The sequence below is a fragment of the Podarcis cretensis genome (genome assembly GCF_951804945.1).
Source record: "Podarcis cretensis genome assembly, chromosome: 10".
NCBI classification, from domain to species: Eukaryota; Metazoa; Chordata; class Lepidosauria; order Squamata; family Lacertidae; genus Podarcis; species Podarcis cretensis.
Genome location: NC_137179.1, coordinates 33,938,769 through 33,966,061, shown reverse-complemented (window position 1 = coordinate 33,966,061; position 27,293 = coordinate 33,938,769). Strand labels below are relative to the sequence as shown.

The 27,293-nt window shown below is 42.9% G+C and overlaps 2 protein-coding genes across 5 annotated transcripts in view; one reads left to right on the top strand and one right to left on the bottom strand.

Moving 5' to 3' along the window:
* EMP1 (epithelial membrane protein 1) overlaps positions 1–13,833 on the top strand; it is a 31,230-nt gene extending 17,397 nt beyond the window's left edge. Inside the window, exons 2-5 of the mRNA XM_079993417.1 lie at positions 1,333–1,454; positions 10,373–10,478; positions 10,599–10,739; positions 11,880–13,833. Of these exons, the coding sequence (XP_079849543.1) occupies positions 1,377–1,454; positions 10,373–10,478; positions 10,599–10,739; positions 11,880–12,040 (486 nt within the window). The 5' untranslated portion in view covers positions 1,333–1,376 and the 3' untranslated portion in view covers positions 12,041–13,833. The remainder of the gene's footprint in view (positions 1–1,332; positions 1,455–10,372; positions 10,479–10,598; positions 10,740–11,879) is intronic.
* GSG1 (germ cell associated 1) overlaps positions 1–27,293 on the bottom strand; it is a 111,199-nt gene that overhangs the window by 68,546 nt on the left and 15,360 nt on the right. For 2 of the 4 annotated variants that reach the window (XM_079993404.1, XM_079993402.1), the window contains exon 2: positions 338–438. The exons of the other annotated variants lie outside the window; for them this stretch is intronic. The gene's annotated coding sequence lies outside the window, so the exon portion shown is untranslated. The remainder of the gene's footprint in view (positions 1–337; positions 439–27,293) is intronic. 4 annotated transcript variants of the gene reach the window in all.

Here is a 27,293-nt window from a genome sequence, read left to right as displayed (position 1 = left end):
TAGGATCGAGTTACTTGAAATGCAATTTTCTTCCATATAAGCCTGATCAGGTTTTAAGATTTTCAGAAGAGGTCTTTCTTTCTGTCCCACCAACATCTGAAATATGTTCAGGAGCAGTTCAAGAGAGGGCCTTCTTGGTTACTGCTCCCAGGTTCTGTGACGCCATGCCAAGGGAGGCCCATATCATTCCTTCTCTGATGACCTTCTGTCAGCAGGCAAAAATGTTTTTATTCATAAGGGCCTTTGAACTCATAGGTTTTTATGGCCATTGTAAATATGTTGCAATTGAACTTGGGTTTTTTAATCAATTTTGCTTTAACTGATGTGCTTTACCTACCTTTTATGAATGTTTTTCATTTGTTATCATGTATTTTGAAGTGCATCTTGTTTCTGTGAGCTGTTTGGAGCACCATTTGGTGTGAAAGGCAAGACACAAATCTGAAACAGACAAATAAACAAATAAACAACACATAGCCAAATTGTAGAACAAACTGCATGAAACATGGGAGGCCCATAACTGGATGTAATACAAGGATAGGCCACTCCCTTGAATTAATTGGTTGTAGAAGGGAAAACATGCAGGCACAATATGGGTGCCTGTATATTTTCCTCTCCATGGCTGATAGCAAGTAGCGATGTTGGGTGGTGATGAGATTGTGTTAGGGCCAGGATAACCCCTGATCCAAACTGCCTCTTCTCTTGTATGCATTTAGAATAAGAAAATTATGTTGGGAGATCCAATCTTGGCATCTCCACGTAACATCTAGACATGTGATGTGCTTAACGATGTTTTGAGGGATGTGACAAGCAAATTTCCCTTCTTGACTCTGACATTTACACTTTTGCTTGGAGCACAAAGCTGAGATATGAAGTACCAGGAGATCATGGTGGAGCAGGATCTTGTGGTGAGAATAAAATGGGGGGGAGAACACCATGTAGCTACCCTGAGCACCTTAGAAGGAGGGTGGGGTAACATGTAATTTCAAAAGTGTATCTTTTCTTTTTAAAATTCTCATACCTATAAACTTTCTTTGAAGCTGTAAACACATTCAATCTAATTTTCTACACATCCCTCGTTTCTCCACAAACCGGCTTTTAATTTCCTGAAAAACGAGTTGCAGTACTTACAGTGCCTCAATAGCATTTCAGGGTAATTAAACAGAGGATTTGCTTGCATTTGCAGAACCAAGGTGTTGATTTTGTCACTGCCATGGGTTTAAGACAAGTGCCTTTCATTTCTTGAAGATACACAGTGATTTTTTTAAAAAAAACAATGTCCTTTTGATTCAGCACCGGGTTTCATATGCTGCTGTCTGTCTATTTTCTCCTTAGTGGACTTCTCTGCGTTGGAGAGACCCTTGCCGTGAGGAGCCAAGATGTTGGTACTACTGGCTGGTATTTTTGTGGTCCACATTGCCACGGTCATCATGCTCTTTGTCTCCACCATTGCCAATGTAAGTAGCAAGCAAGACTTCCCCAATGGCCGTTCCTTGGGAAACATGGACAGGGCCTTTTGATCTCCTCCTGTCTGACACAGAATAAGGGAATAAAAGCATCAAAGGCTCTCACGCTGAAGGTGCTATTCATTCTTTGGAGACGCACTCCAGAGGATAGGCCTGGAATCTATGGGGCAGAAGCAGATTTCAGCTAAACGTTAGGAGAATCTTCCTAACAGCAGATGCTGTTTGACAACAGACCCACAGCAGGTGGGGTAGGCAAGGCCCTTTTTTCACTGAGTTGTTGCATCCTGTATTGCAGATCATACACGGAACTGGACTAAAAGGTTGCAGGTTTGATCCCCGTTAGGAACAGCTCCATATTCCTGCATTGCAAGGGGTTGGACTAGAACTAGATGATTCTTAGAGTCCATTCCAACTCAAAGATTTTATGCTTCTGTCTCCTTGGTCCCATCCAAGTCAACAATCTATGATAAGGGCTAATTCGGTGAGGCTAACAATAGACTTTTGTGCTGATATAGCTCCAGAAGACAAATCACCTCCAGAAAAAATGTCAGAAAATTTCCTTGAATTTTATATGGCTTAAGGTGCCTCTTTTTGCACAACTGGCCCTTGAAACCTATTGCAACAAGTCACACCCTGAGAAATGGAGGGACATTATCTATTTGTCAACTGAAACAAACCAGCAATTCAAGGCTGCCTAAAGGCATGAAATGGTGGTGTTTTCACACTCCTGTCCTGAAGTGAGAAACACCCGGGCACACCCCACTCAAAAACCAGTTGAGTGAGTGGAATTAGCACATAATCGCTTTGAGGTGTTTTACCATCCCACCTGCCAGACAGTCTGCTATATAATTATACAGTATTTCCATACTTGTCTGTTTCTGGAATTAGAAAATATTCTCATGAAGTGTTTGGGCAAAGCCGAGTACAAGAGGAAGTTAAAGGGTATTATTCAATGCTGTGATTTGTAATAGAAATCTAGACTGATCCCCACCTGCCCAAACCAGAATGCTATAACCCACTCTCAACAAAATTGCAGGGTCTCTCTGATTTTTCAACTGCATATCGAGAGAGGCAGCATAAAAGGAAACAGTTTATGTTTTTTTTAAAAATTAAAATAATAATTAAAAATTAAAACAAATTAATAAAACATAAAACAAGTGGAAATAACAAAAATAAACAAATTTATCTATTAAAATTTAATCCACCTTAGATAGATAGCTATATATGCTGCAATGTGTGTCAACATTTGTGATTTCTATCATATGAATGTGGGTGCAGACAAACCCAGATGCATTTTGTGGGTGTCCAAAAACACTTCAGTTCTCAGGCCCTGAATGTTGATTTGGTTTCACACTGAGCAGATTTTGGACATTCCCCTATAGCATTTACTCAGTGGCTTTCCTCACATGCAATGCTAGATCAAACTGGCTTACCTTGAAAGTGGGCTGTTGCACAATAAATGAAGCAAGGCTTAGCTCTTCCCTTGCTCCTGGAGCTGCCACACTACTAAGAGTTAAGCTATGGTTTGTATTACTTGTGAACCTGAGCTTGTGGTTAGTTAGTTTCACTCCCAAGCAAACCACAAGCTCTAACCAATATTTGTTCTCTGCTTAGAATGATTGTTTTATTATGGTACTGCTCCCTAGTGGACACAAGTAGATATGGTGAACATGGATACCTCTTGGCACAGCATGCTCTCTTCAAGCATTAAGCTTACGGTTATGGAGAACACACAAGTCCCCCTTTCCCCTAGCATTGACCTTTACAGAGGAAACAAGAGAGGGAACCTTTGCATGCATAGACTTCCATAAGATTCGTAAGCCCAATTGCTCAAGGATCTAGAACATGGGTAGACAAACTAAGGCCCGGGGCCCAGATCCGGCCCAATTGCCTTCTAAATCCGGCCCGCAGACGGTCCAGGAATCAGTGTGCTTTCACGGGAGTAGAATGTGTCCTTTTATTTAAAATGCATCTCTGGGTTATTTGTGGGGCATAGGAAATTGTTAATTCCCCCCCCCCCAAAAAAAATATAGTCCGGCCCCCCACAAGGTCTGAGGGACAATGGACCAGCCCCCTGCTGAAAAAGTTTGCTGACCCCTGATCTAGACGTGAGGAGCCTGCGGACATGAAAGCTCCCTTCTTCCTTCCAAATATTTGAGCTGCATCAGGGGAGAAGCTGCATCACAAGGCTGTGCTCACAGACAGTGCAGATTCCAGAATAAGGAGTATAGCAGCTGAAGAGGGCTACTCTCATCTTCACCAAACTCTCAAAGCAGAACAGCTAAATCCACCTCAAATGTTATTACAGAACATCCCCTTTCAAAAACAAAAGGCATGCTATTTAACTGATTGGGCTGGAACATTTTAGATGCTTCAGTTCATTATTTATCAGTCCTGCCTACATCCAAGACATACACAAGGGGGGGACTGCCCTTGCCTGCTGTGCCCTATACCACCCCCGAATTTGTGGGGATGGGGGCACTAGGCACAAAGCCCTCCTGTGGGATTCCGGCACTCCCTGATCCACGCCACTAGCTGCAAGAACTTCAAAAGAAACAATTTGGATGAAGGAATGCACATATCTCAAGGAAGGAGGGGGAGTAAAGACTGCTAACAGAAGAGATCTCTGATAAAACAAGACAAGAATAAAACATGAGAAGATACGCCAAGATACGGTATGGCAAATGACTGATGGGGGAGGGGAAAAAACTTTCCTTTCTTTCCTTATGTGATTAAACAAGAATCCCCTCCCCTCACGAATTGTCGTTTTAAGGACTTAAGCTGTGGATTTAAGGCTGTGTGGAGATAAACTTTCGAACCAAAGCATGTTTTAAGAAGAGCGTGGAATGTATAAGAGCTTTGGAATGACGCAGTTAAAAATGCCGTCGCCATATTGGGAAGTTCTGTCGGAGGACTTAAGTCTGAGAGGAGAAATAGAGAAATAGAGCTGTTTTTATATTGTGGGTGAAACTCCTCAGTGGGACTTAAGAATGACAGTTCTGTAATTAATGATGGAAAGAGCGCTGTTATCTATGAAGGTGATGATATATGGAAACCATCTCGATTTGAGGATTGGAAGAATGGAAAATTCACACAGGATTATTATTGGTGTTTATCGGCTTAAGGAGACTATCAGAAGAGAACATAAAGAAAAAAGAGAAAATATATGAACAAGAAGTGATGTGGAAACAGCAAGATAAGACTGGATAGAATTATGAACTCTGTTTGGACTGATTTGGATTGATTTGGACATTAACGCAGTAGCAAGAAGATGATCAGAATCCCCCTTTGGATCTTGAAATATGGGTCCCCCACAACAAAATTTAAAATTCGGCTTTGTAATTCGGAATTTATGTGATGTGATTTAATTTGATTTGATTGGCCGGTTAATAAAAATTATAAAAAAAAGACATACACAAAGTAATAGATGATTGATAGAATATCAGGAATATAAGTTTGGCTTGTTGATCTGTGTGATGATTAAAATGAATAGGTAGGGAATGGTTTATGCCAACACGTGTGCTCCTGCTAGCTGTATCCAGCAACTGATGCTTTCAGATCAAAGATGATGTTGTGCCATGAATGAGAATTGTCTGCAAATCCAGTAGAACAGATTGTAAAATATATTTGCAAGTCTATTACCTGCATACATGCAGCTATCCGATACTTTAAAGATGCTAACAGTCAAAGGTTTGGTTGACTCAGATTTCCTTAGACACTCTGAAGTGTGAGCTTTAATAAGCAAATGCAACATGAAAGGCCGAGCTTTTCAGGAAAGCAAGCAATCGTGCCTCTTTGCAAAAACCCACAATGACACATGGAGAATGGAGAGTTTCAAGTGCCGCATCGTAGACAGGACTACAAAGCATCTTGTTCAAAGCTGTGCCCTACCTCCTGCCCCAGAGGGAGGTCCTTCAGTCTACCCATCCTCCCCAGGTCAACCTAAATTTGCCACAGGCTGAAGTGACATTAAATGTGGATAATTTGTCTCTTTTTTCAAATTTGGCATTAAGTGGGCCATTTTCCCTTTCTCAGGGATGGAGGCTGATTTTAGCAGAACTCTTGGGTGGGCGCCATCCAGACCCAGTAATTTGTTCATCTGTCCATGAGGTCTAGACCAGCCTTTCCCAACTTGGCGCCCTCCAGATGTTTGGGCCTACAACTTCAATCAGCCCTTCAATCAAAGCATTTGAGGGGCACCAGGTGACATCAATAGGGAAAGGGAGAGGGGTAGCCAAGGCTGCCCTTGGCTTCAAGATGCTGGGGACAAGCTGATTTATTGTGTTTCTAGTCAAGACATTATTACTTGCACAGCTAAAGTTGGAACTGCTTAGATATTCCTATACACTCTCTGATGTTCTTTCTAACTTATCAGCATCATTGCTTTACCAGCTAATGTTTAAGGCTGCTTAAGCAGTTCCTCTGGAGAAACTGGTTTAAGTGCCTGGAAAGAAGAGTGTCTGCGTTGGGCTTTAATAAAACAACTGCATCCTCTTCCCTTCAATTGCTGAACTAACACACTCTCACCTTCCTTGCCTTTTCAGCTGCCAAATAAGCACTTTGGCTTTTAGGAGGCACACCCCAAAGGCACATTTGTGGTTAAGCAGACGACCTCTTAAGGAATTTGATTTTTGCAAATTCCAATGCAATCAGTATCTTCTGAACCAAATGTATGGACAGAAACATAGATATTCATTGGCTTTCATGCTACCCAACTTGTTCCTCTTGGCTCAATCCTGTTCCCCAATCAAGATATGTTTTAAAATGCATGTTTGAAGGGGAAATACATTTAAATGGAATTTGTTTGTGCAGATTTCCTTTTTTAAAAAACCCCAAAAAGATTAATGCAGAAACTAGACAGAACAGACTTATGGGGGGGATGCATAAGAAAGTGAAACAGACCAAGAACAAACTTATTCTCTCATGTCTATCTGAGTGGCAGCATCTTCAACATGTGTGCGGTGGTAGATGCTTAGGACAAACCAGTATACCCTCCAACATTTCTCCAATGAAAATAGGGACATCCCATGCCATAAAGATAAATTTACTCTTTATACCTCACACATCTTACTGGGTTGCCCCAGCCACTCTGGCCAACTTCCAACATATATAAAAACATAATAAAACATTAAATGTTTAAAAAACCTTCCCTATACAGGATTGCCCTCAGATGGCTCAGGGTTCGGATAACTTCATACCCTCCAACATTTCTCCAATGAAAATAGGGACATCCTAAGGAAAAGCAGGATGTTCTAGGATGAAATCAGAAACTGGGACGGCTTCTCTAAATCAGGGATGTCCCTGGAAAATAGGGAAACTTGAGGGTCCACTGCTGCCACCATCCCTGCTGGGTATGTGAGCAGGCCCTTACAGTCAAAGACCAAGACCTACGTTTTTGGACCAGTTTTAGTACCAAAACACTTCATCTTCATCAACTTGCTGCACAGATCAAAAGAAGTGAGCCCATAAAATGAATGGACAAACTAAGCCCTATATACAGTGTGATGTCCACCTCGCACCATTGGTCAATAAACAGCAGGTGTGCATCATCAAACAGGTTTTCCTGGGGGCAAAATTCCCAGTATCATTTCTATTGCCATTGCAGACAATTGTGATTACTTCAATCAAGTTACGATACGGTTGATAGTGTATTGTTGGAAAATTAGCTCCAGAGTATAGTAATCTCCACTGTGGTCAGTCTAGGTCACACACTTTAGATACCTATTTGAAAATGACCCAAAGCAGCTTGTGGACTACGAGGCAACTCATGATCTTAATTAGACAAATGTCAGTAGCAAATAGAATGATAAGCACATTCTTCGCAAAATAAGTAATCAAGGGGTATAAATCCTGCCCTCTAATTTCCTTTGCAATGGTTGAACGGCATGGCTAAGCAATCCTTGGGCATGCAAGAAGTATGTGTCATTTTAGGAATTTTGATGAAGGATTTGAAAAGCTTATCTGAGATCAGAAAAACAGAAATTTATATGAGGCCCCTCCATGTCTCCAGGGTGACTCAGTTGAACACGGTCTAGAGAAGACTGGTGGTTTAAATGACTTACACCCAGTCCTGAATTAGTAAGCCTGCTAACTACAAAATAAACCCCACTGGATTTGCTGGGGCTGATTTCAGAGTTAACTTGGAGTAGCTGGTACCACTGATTTGTCATGAGAATGCAAAGGCCCTTCTGCATTCTGCTCTTGGCTGCTCAGGCTAACCTAGAGCTGCTCCTTTGCTTTAGTTTATGATGACCCCTGCTGGATAGTCCTGTCTGAGAACGGGCGGCCATTTATTTATTTTGAAAAAACAAGCCATTGGGAAACATTGAACAACAACAGGAAAGGCCTCCTGAAGCCAAAGAGATCAGGAAACCGCAGTGAGTTTTCTCAGCACTCTGTTGTTCCAGAGTTTGGCACAATTCCTGTCTCAGCGGAGATCCGAGGGAACAGACGTCTGTGGTCTGTGTACTGCCCAGAGAGAGGCTTGGGAAGATTATAGTCACTCCCAGAAAATGATTACCTTTTCAGAAGCAGCTTCTTGCCCTTTCAGCAAGGCACTAAACTTGACATTCAGAAGACATCTTAAGGCAGCCCTGTTCAGGGAAGTTTTTAACGTGTGATTTTACTGTATTTTTGGTTTTTATGGAAGCCACCCAGAGTGGCTGGGAAGGCCCAGCCAGATGGGCGGGATATAAATAATAAATTATTATTATTATTATTATTATTATTATTATTATTATTATTATTATATACACCAGCTACGGGGACTGTTTAAGGGCCTTGTCAGAAGTGTAATCCAATGGGAGCCCACATCCATTGAACCATGCAGCACATCTAGAGTGATTCCAAGAGTTAGATGTCCACCTCCAGAAATGATCTGAGACATTGGTGAATCACAGCACCACTATTATCACCACCATATAAATATATGGTAAAATAAATAAATGAAGAAATAGGTCCCTAAATGCAGAGGCGGAGATAGCTGCTCTAGCACCTGGAGCAGCATACATGGGGCTAGCTGCCTGTGAGGGCAGGGCGAGCATCCTCAGGGATGACACCCAGGGCAGGCTGCACCCACCGCAACCCCCTTCCTCCTCCAGTGCCCAAATGTATGTTTGGCTTCCAAGTAGATCTGGATCTGAAAAAGCTGAAGACTGCCATTCAAAGATAAATAGAACAAAAGGATCGATTTTCAGCTTGCTAGTTGCAAGAGTTCCCCAACAGCCACCGCGGACAAAAGCAAGTCATAAGGAGCACTTAAGCAACAGCCTCTGAAAAAGGTCACCCACCCGTCACCTTTTCAAAATCACACGCATCTGCCAACAGATTACGGAATGGCGCGTCTCATGGATTCTGATCATAACCCTCATGCTGTGGCATAATTTCCAGATACTTCTTTATTATTTATGTATTTATTTAAAATATTTATATACTGCTTTTCTATTAAATTATCCCAAGGGGCTTTCAATAAAAAATTCATCGCAGAACAATAACAATCCATCACAAATAATAAAAACTTCTGTCCAAGCCGGCATCATACAGATGATTCATTTGGAGGACTGTTCATGAGATGTGCCAAATGATCTTCTCAGAGCTTCTGAGTAATCATTCCTAGAGTGGGGGGGGGGCATAGTCTGTGGTCATCTACAGATGTTGCTGTATTTCATCTCCCATCTTTCCTGATCATTGGCTATTTTGGCTGGGACGGATGATGGGAGTTGGAATCCAACAATATTTCCCAAGCCTTTTTGAATCTCACACCAATCAGCTGAAAGCCACATCTTACTTTTCCTCCTAGCAAAGTATTTGGCTACATCTCCATCATTTCTGACCCACGGAACTCTGCTTTTTATTATTATTTTCCTGTGTGTTTGCTACTATATTCAAAATTTTGATTCTGCTCATATTATTGACTCTACTTTTGTGATATTCTGCTCACATCAGTATTTGAGCCGAATGTACCTAGGGGTTGGGTAGTTTGGTGCCCGCCAAGGCCACAGGTGCAAGGAGGAGTGCAAAAATTGCACCTCTCCACTCTGGCTCAGAGTGGCTAGAAGCCCACCCACCTATCCCCACACTCCCTGGCATGCTTCTCTGGGTGAGGTATGCAGGCTCCTCTGGGCATCTTGGCAGAGGAATTGGGTCATTGGCATGGGTCATTGCAGTAGCCGCATGGGGTCTCCTCCCCAGTTGACCAGTGGTGCTATTAGAATTGCGAGTGGAGTGCCCAGTGGAGCTTGGAGGGAAGAAATGTGAAGAGAGCAGGCAAGAGTTACAGGAGGAGGAAAAGGGGAGGGAGGGGGCAGAAGGGAAATCAGTGAGCGGTGTGAGGGAGGCAGACAGGCAGATAGATGGACCAATTGAGGAGGAGGAGGAGGAGGAGGAGGAGGAGGAGGGGAGGTGGAGTAGAGCACACCTGACCTCAATGGCTGCGGATGAAGTCACTAGTGGAGTGTGAAAGGTGAAAAAAGCAAACTTTTCCATTTCTGGTCCATGATCTCTCCTGGCTTCAGAGGTGCTGATGCAACTCCTCGCCAAGTATGCAAGGGAGCCTAGGTACACCTCTGAATCTGAGTGAACGATTCCCCCGCCCCTATCACAAACACCTCCAAGTTTGTAGTTTGAAAGAGCAAAAGTTCATACATGTATGCACATTTCCCATGTTGTAAACTGATGTCAGATTTCTGGCAGTATAACTGAGAAATCTTTTTGTTGCAAAAAACAAAAAAAGAGGCAACCATTTTTGGATATAATAATAATATAAATCACAATACCTTGTGAATGGTGACACTTCTAGAAAGGCATTGCTGAACTCACCAATGTTTTCCTTTCTAGATTTAACCTGGCAAACTGCTTTTCTTGAAGGGAGGCAATAAAAAACATTCACATCTTTTCTGTTTTGCTTTTAGGTCTGGATGGCAGGTGAGAGTATGGGCAAAACAAACTCCTCAGGCCTGTGGCTGCAGTGTATAAACGGAGCTTGCGGGGATCTTCGTTTTGAAGAAGACGACCTCAGTAAGGGTCCATTTACTTTCATCTGAGTAATGTGCACTGTTTAAAACAACAGTCATGTATTTTGACAAGGATTGTGACTTCAGGCTCACACCTTTTTCTCTCTCTTCTGTGTGTCACTAGATGCACTCAAGGCAGTGCAAGCCTTCATGATCCTCGCCATCATCTTTTCCTTTGTCTCCCTGGTCATGTTTGTGGTGCAGCTCTTCACGATGGAGAAAGGAAAGCGCTTCTACATGACGGGAGCCATCATGCTGGTTTGCTGTAAGTGAGGCACATGCAGAAGGTGCTGCTTTGATTTTGCTATGCTCTCACAGGAATTGTGAATTATATCCCATGGGCTCAGGTTGGTTACAATTAGGGAAGCTTGAGGAATTTGTTCTTTGGGAATTTTGACCTGATCTATGTCCTCTTTTGCCTGGGGGTACAGGGTCCAAAATTAAATTGCTGGCCACACATGTAACAAAATTTGAACTGGTGAAGTTTCCCCTGTATTTCAAACTAGAAAAAGCTTAACCTATGGAATTTCTGCCTGCATAAAAACCCTTCTTTCCCCCAGTGCCAACCCTAAACCCAAAACTTGACTACAATCTTGTACTCATCTACTTGGGAATAAGCACAATTAAAACACAAAGAGACTTACTCCTGAGTCGAAAGGAATACCATTGTTCTGTCAGTTAACTATACAGTATATTCTTAACAAGTGCCTTGTCTTTAGCTACTGCATAGCAGGAGACACGTCCAGGCCTCTTTGCAAAGTTTTCACCTTTTGCATTTGCCATGCCACAGGGAACAACTTAATATCCACCCACACTTACTGTGTGCTGGTATTTCCAGGAAAGAACTTCTAGGGAGTACAGTACCTGATCTTAGATTAATCCACAACAGTGCATCCTGTCTTGCTGGGGGGAAAGGAAGTGCAAACTACAAAGATTCTAAGAACTAGAAAATTATTCAGTAGTAGGAAAAGTGAAATAAAAGGGGAAAGGAAAACCTCAGGTATTCCTATCTCCTGCTGACTAAACAACTGACACATAAATCACAGCACCTACTTCACTACTTAGCTAAAAGTATTGCAAGGCAGGAGCACTCATTCTGGTTCATTTCACAGAAATCAGTTAGAAGGGTACATGCCCATTTTGCCTCCTAACTTTCTTTCTAGGAAGGCTAGAGACTTACTTTTTGTATTAAATGAAAACTCAGAACCTGGGCTCCCTTACTGGCTGTGTGCCTGGTACATAAGTGCCTCCTGTACATGCCTCTCCAAGTAAATAACTGAGATAATCATGGGGCAGGGGATGCTATTCATGATGATCTTTGGGCTAGAAGCTGCATTCATGTTGAAAAAGAGGCACTTGTGATCATTTGGATGGACCAAAGGTTTATTCTTCTTTCCCTCCTCAGGGCTGTTCATTCTGATCTCCGTCTCCATCTACACGGCCCGATTTCCACAATACTTCAAAAGCAGTCTAGACCACCATGGCTACTCCTTCATACTTGCCTGGATCTGCTTCTGCTTCAGTTTCATCGTTGGGATTCTGTATCTCGTGCTCAGAAAGAAATGAGGGGAGCAGGGGAGAAACTGGGAGGGCGGATTGGAAATATGGGGGGCTTGTGGGAGGGATGCGAAGTTGCTTTGCTATGAGAACTGTTTGCCCAAAGACATGAATCCATACACTGCTCACCTAACGTGCCCAATCACAGAAATAAATCAGGGAGAGAGGGAGAGAGATTGAGCAGTAGACTTTCCACTGTCACGGATCCTGACACCAGGAATGTGCTTGAAGAACCAAATAGCCAGATCTTATCTCTTTTCTCAGAAACTAACATGTGCATCCCATCTTAAAGGAGCTTGACGTTCTGCCTCACTTCAGAAAATCTGGAAAAGTTATAAGGTGCAGCTTTCTTCCTTAAATTTTAGCAGCTATGATATGCTTCCCAGTGATTTCCATTGGGGAGAACATTCCCACTCAGTCTAGAAGGTGTAGTGCTGGGACAAGGGCTGAGCATGTCAGGGACGCTGGGGCAGAACCCTGCCTCCCTTTTCTTGACATGCAAACGACACACAACGTAGGCATGCCTTGACTGACATAAAGCCAAATTCCAGCATTAAAACCACTGCAAGCCACTTTTTTTTTTAAGACACTTCCATCACCATCTCATTTCCCCAGGAACAGACTTGCTGCTGCTGAGGAGATCAGAGGCGAAACAACCAGCAGGGAATGAAAAGAGGGGTGAATGTGGGTGGCAGAAGGTGGGACAGGGGAGAGGAAGGCAGGCAAGGACCTTAATTATGTGGAATAGAGTTATTAGGGCTCTGATGAATGTTGTTAGAGTGTGACTTTCCATTAGAGCCCACTGTGTACCTATTTAACACAGCTGCACTAGGAAGATCAGATGGAGCCCCCATGTTGCCACCAAATGGTTAGGTCTGTGATGTGTGTATTCGACAAGCAGTAAGTTTGAAAGGTCTGCTTGCAGTCAGATCTTTTGAGGCATTCAACTTAGGCTCATGGGACCAAGCACCAAATTGGATTTTATTTCTTTTCATCTATAGGCAATAGGCAACTTTCTCTTGGTTGTCACATAGAATAGGGTTGGGGGTTGTTTCTTAGAATAGGGTTTTATAATATCAGACTTGCCTTGGCACTATAATGTATACCTTAGAAAAGCCTTAAACTAACTATCACCCATTTATTTGTTTGCTGCTTTTCTGCGGTAAACCATGCCCACGGTAGCAGACCTTACATCCCGCAAGAAATGTTGCATATGACTTAGAGCAGTGCTCCAGACACAGGATTCTGCCTAGCTGAATGGAATTGGAGAAGGGCCTTCACTCTGTTGTGTTGGTTTTAATTCATCACTCCCTGCCCCCATGCCATCATCTCATATAACATCTCCCAGGGCATGAGAAGTAGTTCAGCTAATTAAATGTTGCAAACCGAAGGCCAAGCAGGAAATGGAAAGAATTATTATGTCATCGTGACTGTCTGCATCAGGGTTTTCAACCCTTTTGGTCTTGCCATTTAGATCACTTAGGATAATGCGTGGAAACTATGAACGTTAAGAGGCTGTCGCTCTCACTGCCTTGCTCCACTCCAGTCACGTGAAATGGGGAGAGACAAATTCAAGGCTGCAAGTTTAGTATCAACAGTATTTTTCTTCTTTCTTTTGTTACATTCTCCCCCCATGTACAACTTTTGTAATTTGGTGGCTACATCCTTCTATTGTACTTGCTGTTTCTTGATGTTTGTTTCGTGTGTGGTCTTTGTAAATATTTTGATACAACCATTCCTAACTGTAGGGATATATTAAAGACAAAAATGACAATAATCCAGTTCCCATTATCAGAAACAAAGAGTCTTGCTGGAATTGATTTCTTTCTCCTATATATGAATGTTGTTGTTTTCCCCTGCATCAAGTTTGATTTCAAATATGGGCTGGCTGACTATCTGCAGTGGCACGACCACATGGCTGGGTAATTCAGAGGACTGATGTCAGGAGCTAGCAGAATATAAAGGCTAAACCACATGTAGAGTACAGTGGTACCCCGGCTGATGAACTTAATCTGTTCCAGAAGTCCGTTCTTAAACCGAAACCATTCTTAAACCAAGGCGTACTTTCCCTAATGAGGCCTCCTGCCACTGTTGCCCTTCCACCGTTCAAATTCCATTATTAGACCTAGGTAAAGTTCTCAAACCTGTTTTGAGACACTACTTCCTGTTTTGTGAAGTTCATAAACCAAATCGTTCTTAAACAGGACTGTTCTGTACTGAGGTATCACTGTATCACTTAAACCAAAGCAACTACACTGTACACCACAGGTCAATGGTGCTGGTAGTGGGGGAGAAACCACAGATCTTTTGTGCAGCATGGAGAATTTCAGGCCTCTAGTCCTTGTGGCTGTGAGGGGAAGTTTAAAATACATTGTGAGAGTATGCCAAAAGCTACAAACCAAAGCAAAGCCAATGTACTGTGTTTTTCAAAACTAATCATTTCAAAGCCTACCTCGTGATACTGGTGGACCAAAATCTCCTCAAGATATTTGGGGTCTGTAATGGCTTCAAAGTACTGTGTTGTTAAATAAGAGGTTTCACTCTTATTTTGTAACACAATGCCTACAATTATGTTGATGTAGCAGTTAAGATAAGGAGGTGTTAACCATTCCTTGGTTTTCTATTCAAAACTCCAGGAGGTTTGTTGCTGCCTGTAAGGTAAAAAAGGTAAAGGACCCCTGGACGGTTAAGTCCAGTCAAAGGCGACTTTGGGGTTGCGGTGCTCATCTCTCTTTCAGGCCGAGGGAGCTGGTGTTTGTCCACAGACAGCTTTCTGGGTCATGTGGCCAGCATAAATAAACTGCTTCTGGCACAACAGAACACTGTGACAGAAGCCAGAGTGCACGGAAATGCTGTTTACCTTCCTGCCTCAGCAGTACCTATTTATCTATTTGCACTGGTGTGCTTTTTAACTGCTAGGTTGGCAGAACAACGGGAGCTCATCCCGTCATGGGGATTCGAACCGCCAGCCTTCTGATTGGCAAAGCCCAAGAGGCTCAGTGGTTTAGACCACAGCACCACCCGCGTCCCACGCTGCCTGTAAGGCCCAAAAGAACCAGTGTGCCCTTAAATAATTCAAATGAATTTCATTTTTGGATTATTAAGAGGAGAACAAAAGTCAAATATGGAAAACTGCTGCTTTTGAACCACACCCAAGTTATGGGATTTATTGTTTTGGGCAACAGGGAGAAATCACGTTGGCTATAATTATGAAGGTAACACTTAGTGTTATAAGCAAAAATAGCCTCTAGCATTGTTTTGTAAAGGCTTGTGCAAGAATTAGCCGATGAATTCACACAGTTCTATAATCAGCAGGTTCTCATGTTTCCAAGGCACAGGAGTTTGCACAAATCGAAGAATGGCTTTGAATTTGCTTCCAAGCTTTCTGAAGGGAACTCAGGCAGCATTCCAGGTTAGGTGTGAAACAGCAGGAGACATCTTCTGCTTCCATATGGGCACCTTTCAATACAACCCACTCAATACCACTGCATGGATCTCCCCTGCTCCACCCACATGCAAAAAAAAGGTTAAATTGCAAAATCTCATATTCATAATTATAAGGGGTGGTTAATTCTTGGCCCCAAGTGCTCATAGCTCCAACCCTCAAGCTCTTTCCATTGTCCTCAACCCCATCTCCATCTCTTTGCCAACTACCTTGGCAAAGACACTACCTTCTGCACCCCCTGAGCACTGCGTGTTGAAGCATGTGGTGAAATTTCTTGGTTTCTTGGAGAACGAAAGCAACAACACATTCTGAACTGGTTTAAGTGCATACCATTGTATAGATCTCTCCTATGCGATTGGTGCAGACTATCAAATTTGGCAGATCCAGTTCTGGGCAAGGCAATCTGCTCTCATCCACAAAGGTACAGTAATAATAGTAATAATAATTTATTTCTACCCCACCCATCTGGCTGGGTCTCTCCAGCCACTCTGGGCGGCTTCCAGCAAAAGATTGAAAATATATTAAAACATCAGTCATTAAAAACTTCCCTAAACAGGGCTGCCTTCAGATGTCTTCTAAATGTTAGATAGTTGTTTATTTCCTTGACATCTGATGGGAAGGCATTCCACAGGGTGGGTGCCACTACCAAGAAGGCCCTCTGCCTGGTTCTCTGTAACTAGACCTCTGTGTCGGGGTTGAACGATGGGGGCAGAGATGCTCCTTCAGGTATATAGGAATGTATTTTAGTGGAGATTCATGATCTGTGGCTTCCTCAGCAGGATAGAAGGAAACAGAGAAGGAGACAGGCATGCCTCATCAAAGATATATACACAATTAGCATTAGAAGACTGGGACAGGTTTTGGAACAGAATTAGTTAAGAAGACAAGCTCAGGGTGGTAATAGGAAATATTGAAAACATGGGACAAGCCCAGCTAAAGAATAGTGCCTCAAATTCTGTGTAAAGTCCTCACAGTATGTTTAGTAAGAACCAGCCACTCTCAGTGGTCAACTAACTGGTGGCTTGGGGTAGTGAGGAGTAGCAGTGAGAGTTTTATTTAAGGTCATGTGGGCAACATCTGGCTAAAGCTGTCAGTAGTGAGGCTTCTGAATTTCATTGGGAGCCACCGTACTAGTAGTGGTCTCTGGACAGGACTTTGGAGCACAGATTCATCGCCCTACTCTGGGCCCTAATGAGCAGGAGGGCTCCAAATGCAGCAAGGCTGACTTACCACATGTTGAAGTAAGTGCCATCTAAAGAGGGGTGGACTGAGGTGTAAGGCCATTAAGTCCTAAAATTACCTAAGTGCACCACACTAAACCCTACCTTTCCCTCTGATCGGAGCCTTGTCTGCTATCCTGCATTCATGATGTTTAGAGAGAGAGAGCTGTTGAGATCAGAAGAAACCTTATGGGAGCTGCCCTCAGAATGAAAGTTTAAATCTGCATACACACCATACATTTAAAGCACAATTAAATCACGTGGCACCCCCCCCCCCAAGGATTCCTGAGGACCGTAAGGATGATCTGTAGCTCTTTGAGTAGTAAAGTATAGTTCCCAGGCAGGTATTCCAGCTTGGGAAAATGCACACAGAGTACTTGTGTTGGAGACACATTTCCTCTTGCCAGGCAGTGATTCTAATCTTCTTAAAATTATCATGGGCTACAACCTGTCAGCAAACTCACTAGTCATTTTGCTTGGCTACGTAAAGGACTTCATCCTATAAGAAGTCATGGAAATAGCCTAAGTATTAATAGCTGCACATAGGACAATTTGCTCCTCCTGGAAAACAATACCAAGCCCCTACATTGGACGAGAGGGTTATGAGTGTATGGGATTTAGTAAATATGGATAAACTAACAAATATAATCAGGGTAAGCGAGAGTTGACAAGCTAATATCTATCTACTAAAAAAATGGAGTATGTTTGTGATGTATTGGTGTAATAATACACAAGAAGATATCCAACCACATATACTGGTAGAAATCTCGTAAATACCAGCATTGGAATATATAACAATTATTTATGAACGAGGAATGTATAAAGACTCCCTCTAATTTTTGTTCCTATTTATTTATTAAAGTTCCTTGTTTTTGTTGTTTTAGATACCTATGCATGTGCATATGGATGTAAATTCTCTTCTGCTTCATTTTAATGTTAGTATCTAATTTTGAAGCTTGCTGCATTAGTTGTATAATCAGCATAATCATTTTAAAAAAAAACCATAAGAAAATAACTCACCTTCCTAAGGGAAATGATCTTCCAGTGTACCCCATGTTTATATGTACTAATCACATTCTCAGTCTGTTTGTTGCCTAAGTTCTTGCCAAGCAACATGGTCACCAGCTGCATGCAATGTATGTAGTTCAGACTGAAGATGGGGATATCAAATGTCTGGATGCTTCCTCCAGGAAAGGCCCCTCCATGCACCTTCAAAACTACTACATCAGATGGGATGCAGTGCTACAGTCATCTCCCTCACATGCTAGCTTTGTATCTTCAGAGTGGTTTTGTGTTTCTTAATGTGGGAAAGCATTCAGATAGCGGATTCCATAGCTGCAGTCTCAGTTGGTACAATCCATTACATGAAGCTGCTGATAATCTAGACAGGCTCTTACAATCCAGTTCTAAGCATGTTTATTGCAGTGGGACTGATTTCAAAACAAGCATGCTTCATTTCTAAAATGCCGTGGCACCTTACTTTAAAACACTGGTCTTCAGCTGGTAGGTCTGGACCCGCTAGAGCAGAGCTTTCCAAACTGTGTATCGTGACACGTTAGTGTGTTAGCTGCAGTGTGTAGGTGTGTCACACGAATGCTCCCCGTGCTCCTTCCAGGGCTGGAAAGAGTTAGTTTAACCTGTGGTTTGCTAGTAAAACTGAATTACTGTGTTGCGAAATGGTGCACGTCTAAGAAGTGTGTCACCAACATGCAAAGTCTGGAAAGCTCTGCACCAGAGGGTCCAAGCCCTGATCCAAGGTGGATTGTAAAGGAGCACCATACAAATATATGGTAAAAGATTAAGAAACAGGTCCCCAAATGCATGTTTGGGTTAAAAATGAGACATAGATCTGGAAAGGATATATATACCTGCATTGAATTATTTTTGTATATTATGGTCCAGCCACTACAGGAATTGCATAGTGAAGCAGGGATCCTGAAGATTTAATAATTTCTGACCTACAATTTCCAAATCAGTGTTCCTCCTTCAAGTGCATCAGGGCAGGATCTGTGCTCTGTTGTTTTCACACAATGCCACTAGAGGTCAGGGGAAGACTAGCAATCGTTTTTACCACTGATCAGTAACGTTCTGGTTTGGATTTGGCAGGTAGAAGCCAAGGAGCTCTGCCTTGACTGCCAATTACTGTAGAAACTGGCAACCTGTTCTCCCTTCTGCAGTCATGTCCAAGGCTGCACATGCTTCGCTAGTGACCTTGAAAATGAAGGAACCTGTGTGGCTGATGCACCAGAGACTGCTTTGTGGGAGGCAGAATTGGAGGGTGTCCTCCAAATTTCCAGCAAAAGCACTCAAAGCATACTAGAAGTCTTCAGAACATCCTCCCGGTTCTTTCATGCAAATGCTGCAGCGCCACATCTTCAGATGGAAGGCAAGCACATCAGAGTGAACAGAACCACATGGGAAAGAAGGAAGAACATTCAACTGATATTACTCTCTTATATCTAACCAGCAGGAATACAATCGACAAGAGGCTGTGAAGTCAAGAGCTGCTTTAGTTTTAGTGTTGGTGCTCATGCTTTTCATGAGGTAACTGTGGTTGATCAACCCAAATAACTCAGAGCTCTTCATACATGGCTAGGAATAATGATTCCTTATATTTTGAACACTTTAAGGCTGGTTTTGTAACTGAAAAAGACAGTAAAGGTCAAGTGATTACATCAAAAATTTAGCAGTATTAGTAGTAGAAGTAGGCCCCAGTTCCAAAATGCAGAGAATGGCTGGACAAGCATAGCCTCAAACAGGTTGAGGTGAAAAGCTGGGATGCCGTTTTCCAGGGTCCAAAATGGCTGCCGTGCTCTTGTGCAAAATAAAATAGAAAAAGAAGAAGAAGAAGATGCCCCTGTTTTCCTGACACAGTTGAGGGGTATGGCTAAGGCTTCCATTGGCAAGACACCCAAGGTCAACTATTGACCTGGCTTCTGGAGAGAATATTACAGGAAATGTCTAAGAATAGCTGAAAGAGCCATTCTAGTATTGTGCCCATTATGAAGGTCACTGGGTATTTTGGGGCCAGTCACTTTCTTTCAGCCTAACGTATCTCACAGGGGTTGCTATGACAATAAAAGGCGGGAAAAGCAGCATGTACACTATCTTGAGCTCCTTGGAGGCAAGATGGAATAGACATTTAATACAAACATACACAAACCCACTCTCTTTTTTTTATAATAGATTTTATTAAAATTTTGAAGGTTACAGAAAGAAAAGTAGAAAAAGTTAAACAAACAAAGCACACAAAAAACACAAATCCAACCTTTACATAACTTTCTTTCCTTTGCTTATTTCCTTCACCTCCTCACACCTCCCTTTTTTGTATTCTAATTCAATTAGATATTTTAGCAAATCCTTTCCATCTTTGTATTTATCCTAAAAATTTATCCTGATATACTATATTTTTACATTCTCTTTCACTAATTACCAATCCATTTTTACTTATCGTATTTTTTGCTCTATATGACTCACTTTTACCCTCCTAAAAAGTAAGGGGAAATGTGTGTGCGTCTTATGGAGCGAATGCAGGCTGCGCAGCTATCCCAAAAACCAGAACAGCAAGAGGGATTTATGCTTTCACTGCGCAGTGATCCCTCTTGCTGTTCTGGCTTGTGAGATTCAGAATATTTTTTTTCTTGTTTTCCTCCTCCAAAAACTAGGTGCGTCTTGTGGTCTGGTGCGTCTTATAGAGCGAAAAATACGGTAATCCTTTATAACATTTCTGCTAAAACCACATAGCTTCATTCCAACATCCTTCTAACATTCCTTAATTTTACAATGTTTCTGTAGATAAACTTTTTTCCAATCTTCTTCCACCGACTCTTCTCCCTGGTCTCGGATTCTGCCAGTCATTTCCGCCAGTTCCATGTAGTCCATCACCTTCATCTGCCATTCTTCCCGGGTGGGTAAATCTTGTGCCTTCCAATACTTTGCAATAAGTATTCTTGCTGCTGTTGTGGCATACATAAAGAAAGTTCTATCCTTCTTTAACACCAATTGGCCGACCATGCCCAGGAGAAAGGCCTCTGGTTTCTTCAGAAAGGTATATTTAAATACCTTTTTCATTTCGTTATAGATCATCTCCCAGAAAGTCTTAATCCTTGGGCATTTCCACCAAAGGTGAAAGAATGTACCTTCAGTCTCTTTGCATTTCCAACATTTATTTTCGGGCAAATGATAAATTTTTGCAAGCTTGACTGGTGTCATCACAAACCCACTCTCTTTCCTCCATCTCCTTTATCATCCACAGAGAAAATGCCCCCTTCTCTCTCTCTCTCTCTCTCTCTCTCTTTCTTTCTTTCTTTCTTTCTTTCTTTCTTTCTTCCATCCTGCCTCTTCTCTAATACCAGGATGAAAAAAGGGGAGACATAGAACAAGCAGCAGCAGCTGCCGGCCCTCCCTCCTGCCCCACCCTTAAGCCTAGGAAGAAAGAGGGTGAGTATTGTGAAACATTCATTGTTCAAATGCCACTCTGTCTTCTGGCGAAAGAAATATAATGGCACACCTCGCACCTAACCTGTTACATTGCTTTATACACACATGCATCCCACTGCTGCCCCCTACTGCCATCTCTTTCATCCCTTCACGTCCCTCTGCCCCTCCAAAAAAGATTCAAATATTCACTGTACAAAAGCCAGCACCTATGATTAGACTATCTCGATAAGCCACTCTGGCTGCGGTCCATTCAGCCCACAATTACATGCACTTAAATCCCACTCATTCCAATGGGAGTTGGAATGTGAATAGCTGTGGGCTGGATTACATTCCTCCTGTTTTCATCAAAATGATGAGCAATCACTGAAGCCAATGGCAGTTATGGGGACATGGTGCAACCAAACACCAGATTGATGAGTCAGGCGCTGCAATTGAAGTACCCACATTTGGCAAATGAAAGAATCCCAGAATGTGCCCTTTTAAAGGATGCAGCCACGATTCAAGAATACTTTATCCCCCACCCCCCAAAACAAAACACACCTCCACTTCACATGGCCCAGGAAAAATCTGCAATTATTCTGCAGTATTTTATGTTGGATATTTGCTGTGAGGTGGGAGCCCCGTGGCAAAAACGACACTGAAATCACAAAGGGAAACAGCATCATTTTGAAGTATTCATTACTTCTTCGTGACCCATTTGCCAGTGATCAAAACAAAGAAAAATTGTTATTTTTAGTGTTCCTTAAGGGTCTAAATGAGCATTTTACAGAGAGGCAAGTCATGTGAGCTGCTGAATTGGTAGCATGCTAGTCTGTTGCAGTTGCCAATGGAAACCTTTGATACATTTACAGTACCCAGAACCCCTTTCCCCCGGTTAGGAAAGTGAAATGCTTTTTTAAAATGAAACTGCAAATTGCACTTTTGCAATTCCATCTTGAAAGCTTGCAAATGACAGCCAGGATTAAAATTACAAGCAGAATTTCAAAAAGCCCGACAATGTGTCGATTCATGACCTCCTGGTAGCTACATCCACTTCTTCAGCCCCTCGATGTCCCTGTGGCGACTGAGAGGAGTCACTGCCAGCCAAACGGGTGTGTGGCCTTCCCCCCTTCTCATTTCCCTCAGTGAAATTCTCTGCTCTGTTATCTACCGCCTCTAAAGTCATCTCAGTGGGCTGACTTTATCCTCACATCTTCACATCAATGGATTTATCTTCATCACTGGGGAAGCTGGGATATCGTTCTTGCAGTTTGACAGATTAAGAACTGAGGCTTGGAGAGATTAAAGATTTCCAAGCCTTTATACCTGATTCTCCCTCTATCAGCCATTGTGCAGAAATAAGAAGTGCAAGGTTAATGGGACTACCTCGGGGAGGGGGAGAGTATCAGGCAGCCTATTTGAAATGCCAATGTACTCCACTTCAGCCAAAGTGGTTCAAGAAGGAGGGCAAGCCTCTTCTCCCCCTTCCCAGTACTGAAAATACCAAAAAGCTGCCGTGCATTTAGAAAAAGACAGGGCAGTTTTATGTCAGGCCAGTGGGTCCAGTATAAAGCAGCCCCCAGGAACTCCTTTAAAGGCCATCTCTTAGTTCAGATCCCTAGCTTTTTCTTTCCTTTCCTTTTTGCAAACTGGATAAATTGTTGGGGGAGCCTCACAGCAAGCACACACAGCAACCTATTCCATTAGCTCAGTTATGTCCAAAGTCCAGCCTGGGGGCCACTTGCACCCCCTGGGCTGGTTTCAAATGGCCCCCCAGGCAATTTTGAAAAAGCAATCTCTTGCGGTCCCCAAGCATCTGCCCACCAAAGCCATTTCCTTTTTGCAGGCTCATCATGAGCTCTCCCCTCTGTGCGGGGAGCGTGACTAGCCCCCACACCATTAGGGAGTCTCTCCTTGGGTCAACCAATCTGGTTGGCCGGGGTGTATGTGGCTAAATAAATAAACAAATAAATAAATACTACAGTACACGTTTGGGATGTTGAGGCTGCAGCGATGGTGGTGGCAGAGGGGTGGCTGTCGCCTTAACCCAGTGCCGGATTTATGTATAGGCTAAGCCTCAGCGCCTAGGACTTGCCGATTGAAAGGTCGGCGGTTCGAATCCCTGCGGCGGGGTGCGCTCCCGCTGCTCGGTCCCAGCGCCTGCCAACCTAGCAGTTCGAAAGCACCTCCGGGTGCAAGTAGATAAATAGGGACCGCTTACCAGCGGGAAGGTAAATGGCGTTTCCGTGTGCGGCTCTGGCTCTGGCTCTGGCTCTGGCCAGAGCAGCGATGTCACGCTGGCCACGTGACCCGGAAGTGTCTCCGGACAGCGCTGGCCCCTGGCCTCTTAAGTGAGATGGGCGCACAACCCCAGAGTCTGTCAAGACTGGCCCGTACGGGCAGGGGTACCTTTACCTTTACCTTTAAGTAGGCTGAAGCCTAGGGACTCTAAATCTAGGGGGCCTTCCCAGCCAGCCCGCTCCCCAGTGGGCAGTCTCCTCTCTCCCAAAATTGCAAACCCAAGACTTCATGTGAGGACAGGGCAACTCAGGCCTCTAAACCTAGGGGGCCTCACCAACCTGCCCTCTCCCCAGTGTTGGATTGACAAGCCCTGCACCTTCTAGGTCCCTGGTGTCACCATTCAGAGTACAGACTCAAGGACTTGTTATGGAAAAAAAGGGGGGCACTTATTGGAAATCAGTTTTGTCACCTCTTTCCCCCAAACCCCAAGACAATGAGCCCAGCCACCTTTTATTCACAGTTGCATAAGCACTACACTACAGCATGGCCATAAACTTGTACGTTCAACTGCTGAAATATACACCCAATATGTAGCAATGGAGATTTATGTTACTGCTTTACGAATGAACACTGTGTTTTATGAATGGACTCTGTATTTTGTGAATTACCTAAAAGCCACCAATAGGGAGCTCTAGAATCTGCTACCTAACCAACTAGTTACTACCAAACAGTGACCCCTATTGCTGAAAGCAGGTAACCAGCAGGAAATGCTTCAGCTCAGCCTTTGCACTGTTGACTGAACACTCCCTGCTGTGCAGATAATGAAGAAAGCTCGTAAATTGTATCCCTTCTGGCATCCTGGCCAACTCTATTAAGCTGGTGTAAACCCTGGTGCACCAGAAGCACAGAATAGCAGCAAATAAAATCCGCTCATACGTCAGCAACTGATAAGACTTGTCAACCAGTTCTTCCAAAGTCTTCCTAAATTATAAAGCTCCAAAATACAGGCCAAAAGAGAGCAGGTCTTGGAAGAGCAAGGCATATAATGGGCACCACCAGTGAAAAGGCCCTGCTCCGTGTAGCCCCTGCCCTGTAATTTGATAGGGTGCCCACTTGCCCTCCTCCTTGACATGAAATGCTCTCTGTTGGAGTCTCCAGGTCCAGTACAAAGACCATAAGAAGGGAGAGAAGGGGCCTTGAAGTTCCCAACAGCTGTTATTCAAGCAAACAAGCACACAGGTCACCTTTGTCACAGTCAGGACGCCTATGTCCTGGCCAGGCCTGCACCCAATCTTGTTTTTGTACAATCTTGTTTGTCCTCGGTAACCATAATTATATTATCAACATATACAAGCAGAAAAGTTGTTTTCCTTCATTTACAAGGAATCGTACAAAACAAAGTGGCACTAATAAAGAAAGTTCCAGGGTGGCAACAGAAAGTAAACTAAAATTGCTTTTGCAGTTCATCAAAACTATCCAGCAATATCAAGTTATAGGAAAACTGATGCTATTAACAGTAATCCTTCTAGTTGGTTAATTGGTTCGGCAACTTCCATGCACATGATGTGTGATGCTAATTATTTTCCCCAAGAGTTAAATGATAACTAATCAGAGGCAGCTGCAATTGCAAATAGCAACAAAATATCTTTGAAAGGGAGAGGAGCAGGTTTGCTCAAGTGTGTTGCAAGTAGAAATACTGTTTGTAATAAAGTGAGAGCAGTAGTTTACTTAAATTAACAAATAAGAAAGTTTTGAAAATTTAAATTCTAGATTAAAATTGATTAGTTAATTGAGAAGGGGATTGTAAAGTTGATTAGTTAATTGAGAAGGGGATTGTAAAAAAAACACTGGGGCCTAATTTGAATAGTAGAGTGCCTGGTATCTGGTGGCCAGACCAAAACACTCGTCAGAAGAGCTATGAGATTCAGGTGAGGGTCAGATGCCTTGTCAATCCCAGCAGGTATACAACAGGAAGACCCAGCCTGCCCAGGCCTGTGGCCTGCCACATATTCACTTCATCAAATCTGGCCCTCTTTGAAAAAAGTTTGGACACCACTGCATTAGCTACAACAGGGTGCCTTTTTTCCCAGCAGCGGGAGTGGGTGCGAGGGAGCCTGTCGGTGCCAGGAAAGACTTTTGTGTGCCCATGTGCACTCGCAGGCAACATATGGTTACTTCTCTCTTAGTGGAAGAAAGTGTATGGTTCAGACAATTGGCTTATAGTGCAATGAACGTACAGCTGTCGCTCATTTATTGCACAAGGTTTAGAGAAGAAACAAGGAAGCTTGGGCCTCCCAGATATTGCAGGACTCCAGCTTCCAATGACCCCAGCCAGCATGTCTTCAGGGATGATGGGTGTTGTAGTCCAACTACATCTGGAGAGAAATTGTCTGCAGAACTGTTTATTCCCAACAGGCAGCAAGTCTGTTTTCCCCATCCATTATCCTTAGGCTGGACGCTATTGCTTTTGAAGTGAGACTTTAAAGCCTATTCAAACAGGTTTAAAAAATATAATAAGAGAATGCTTAGAAGAGATCAGCTGAGTAAACTGTTTAGAGGTGCAGCTGTGTTTATACGACATGAGCAACAGTTTTGTGTGTTAGTGGGAAGTCAAACTAGCATATTAAAGCTGGTGGACTTTTCTTATGTGTCTTAGGTAAAGGGAGACCATAAGAAAAGGAGGAAAAGTTAAATGGATGGCTGTGTGTTCTATATACCCGGCACTTTCAACACATACCAAAATGTGCCTTTTAAATCATAAATTAATTATTTCTAACCCCAAGTGTCTTAAATCATGATTTGTTCCATAAATGATAGGCTAATTCCTAATTAAGATATGCTAATGAGACTGACCATACGCCATCCAAAACCACAGAGTCTGATAAGGAGCTTACTTGCTGCTTCCTAGTGTTTATCTTGCTCTTCCACTCTTTAAGTTTGCATTGGAATCTCCACCTCCCCCCCTCCCCGCCACTGCCACCCCATTCAATAATGCTGCCGTGTGCTCCCTAATAATTAATTTATGCTGATGGTCTTGCATCTCTGCAGATATCAGCATTAAACACTTCATTTGAGATACCCCTTCAAAGACAAATGTTGTTCTGTATTACTTAAATTACAGTTCCCTGGGGAGAGGGGAGTTTCCTCCTAGTGGGGGGGGGGGGGCACCTTTGTCATCTCCTTCCATTTATATGCTCAATTGTTACTTCTGCAGATCTTCCATCTCCTTTTGTTCCTCTATTTTCACTGGAAGCAAAATTTTCTGGACACTGTAGAAACTGAAGGTCAGAAAAAGAAGAATGATCATATATGCCCGCCCCCTTTCTTGAAATTTTAAAACAAGGAAGTTCAGGCTTGACCACTTGTTAGAATTGTGGCAGACATAAGGATTTTGTTGTTGCTGCTGCCACAATGACCTGCAGTGCTCTGTCACCTGCATCAAGTTCATTTTAAACCAAAGCAAACTTTGCTGCTGAGAATCAGCGACAAGAGAGCAACTAGGAGCAACTATGCCAGTGGCTAAAGTCATCCTACCATACACACTGAGAAAGTTTGCAGAAAACATCATATTGAGAGTTCTAAAATCTAATGCTCTGATTAGCCCATTATCAAATGGGAAATGTGTCTACTCTGGTGATAATGACCAGGCAGGACAACAACATCACTTTTAACATCAGTGTAATTTCTGCTTGCTGTGTACCTCTTAAAAGCATAGAGCCATCTTCCCTTTAAAAAAAGGGGGGGGAGAGATAGCAATCCTACAAGAAAGGAGGGGAAATATTTCATTTCTGTGAGACCTGATTCCTCAACTGTATTCCACAGCCTGAGGACAGAAGAAAATGTTTCCTCTGGGTGGGGGCAGAACTTTTTTCTCTAAAGGCTTGCTTTGACTAACATTGCATTCATGTGATAAGAAGGTTTAGGTTGCATTTAGCCA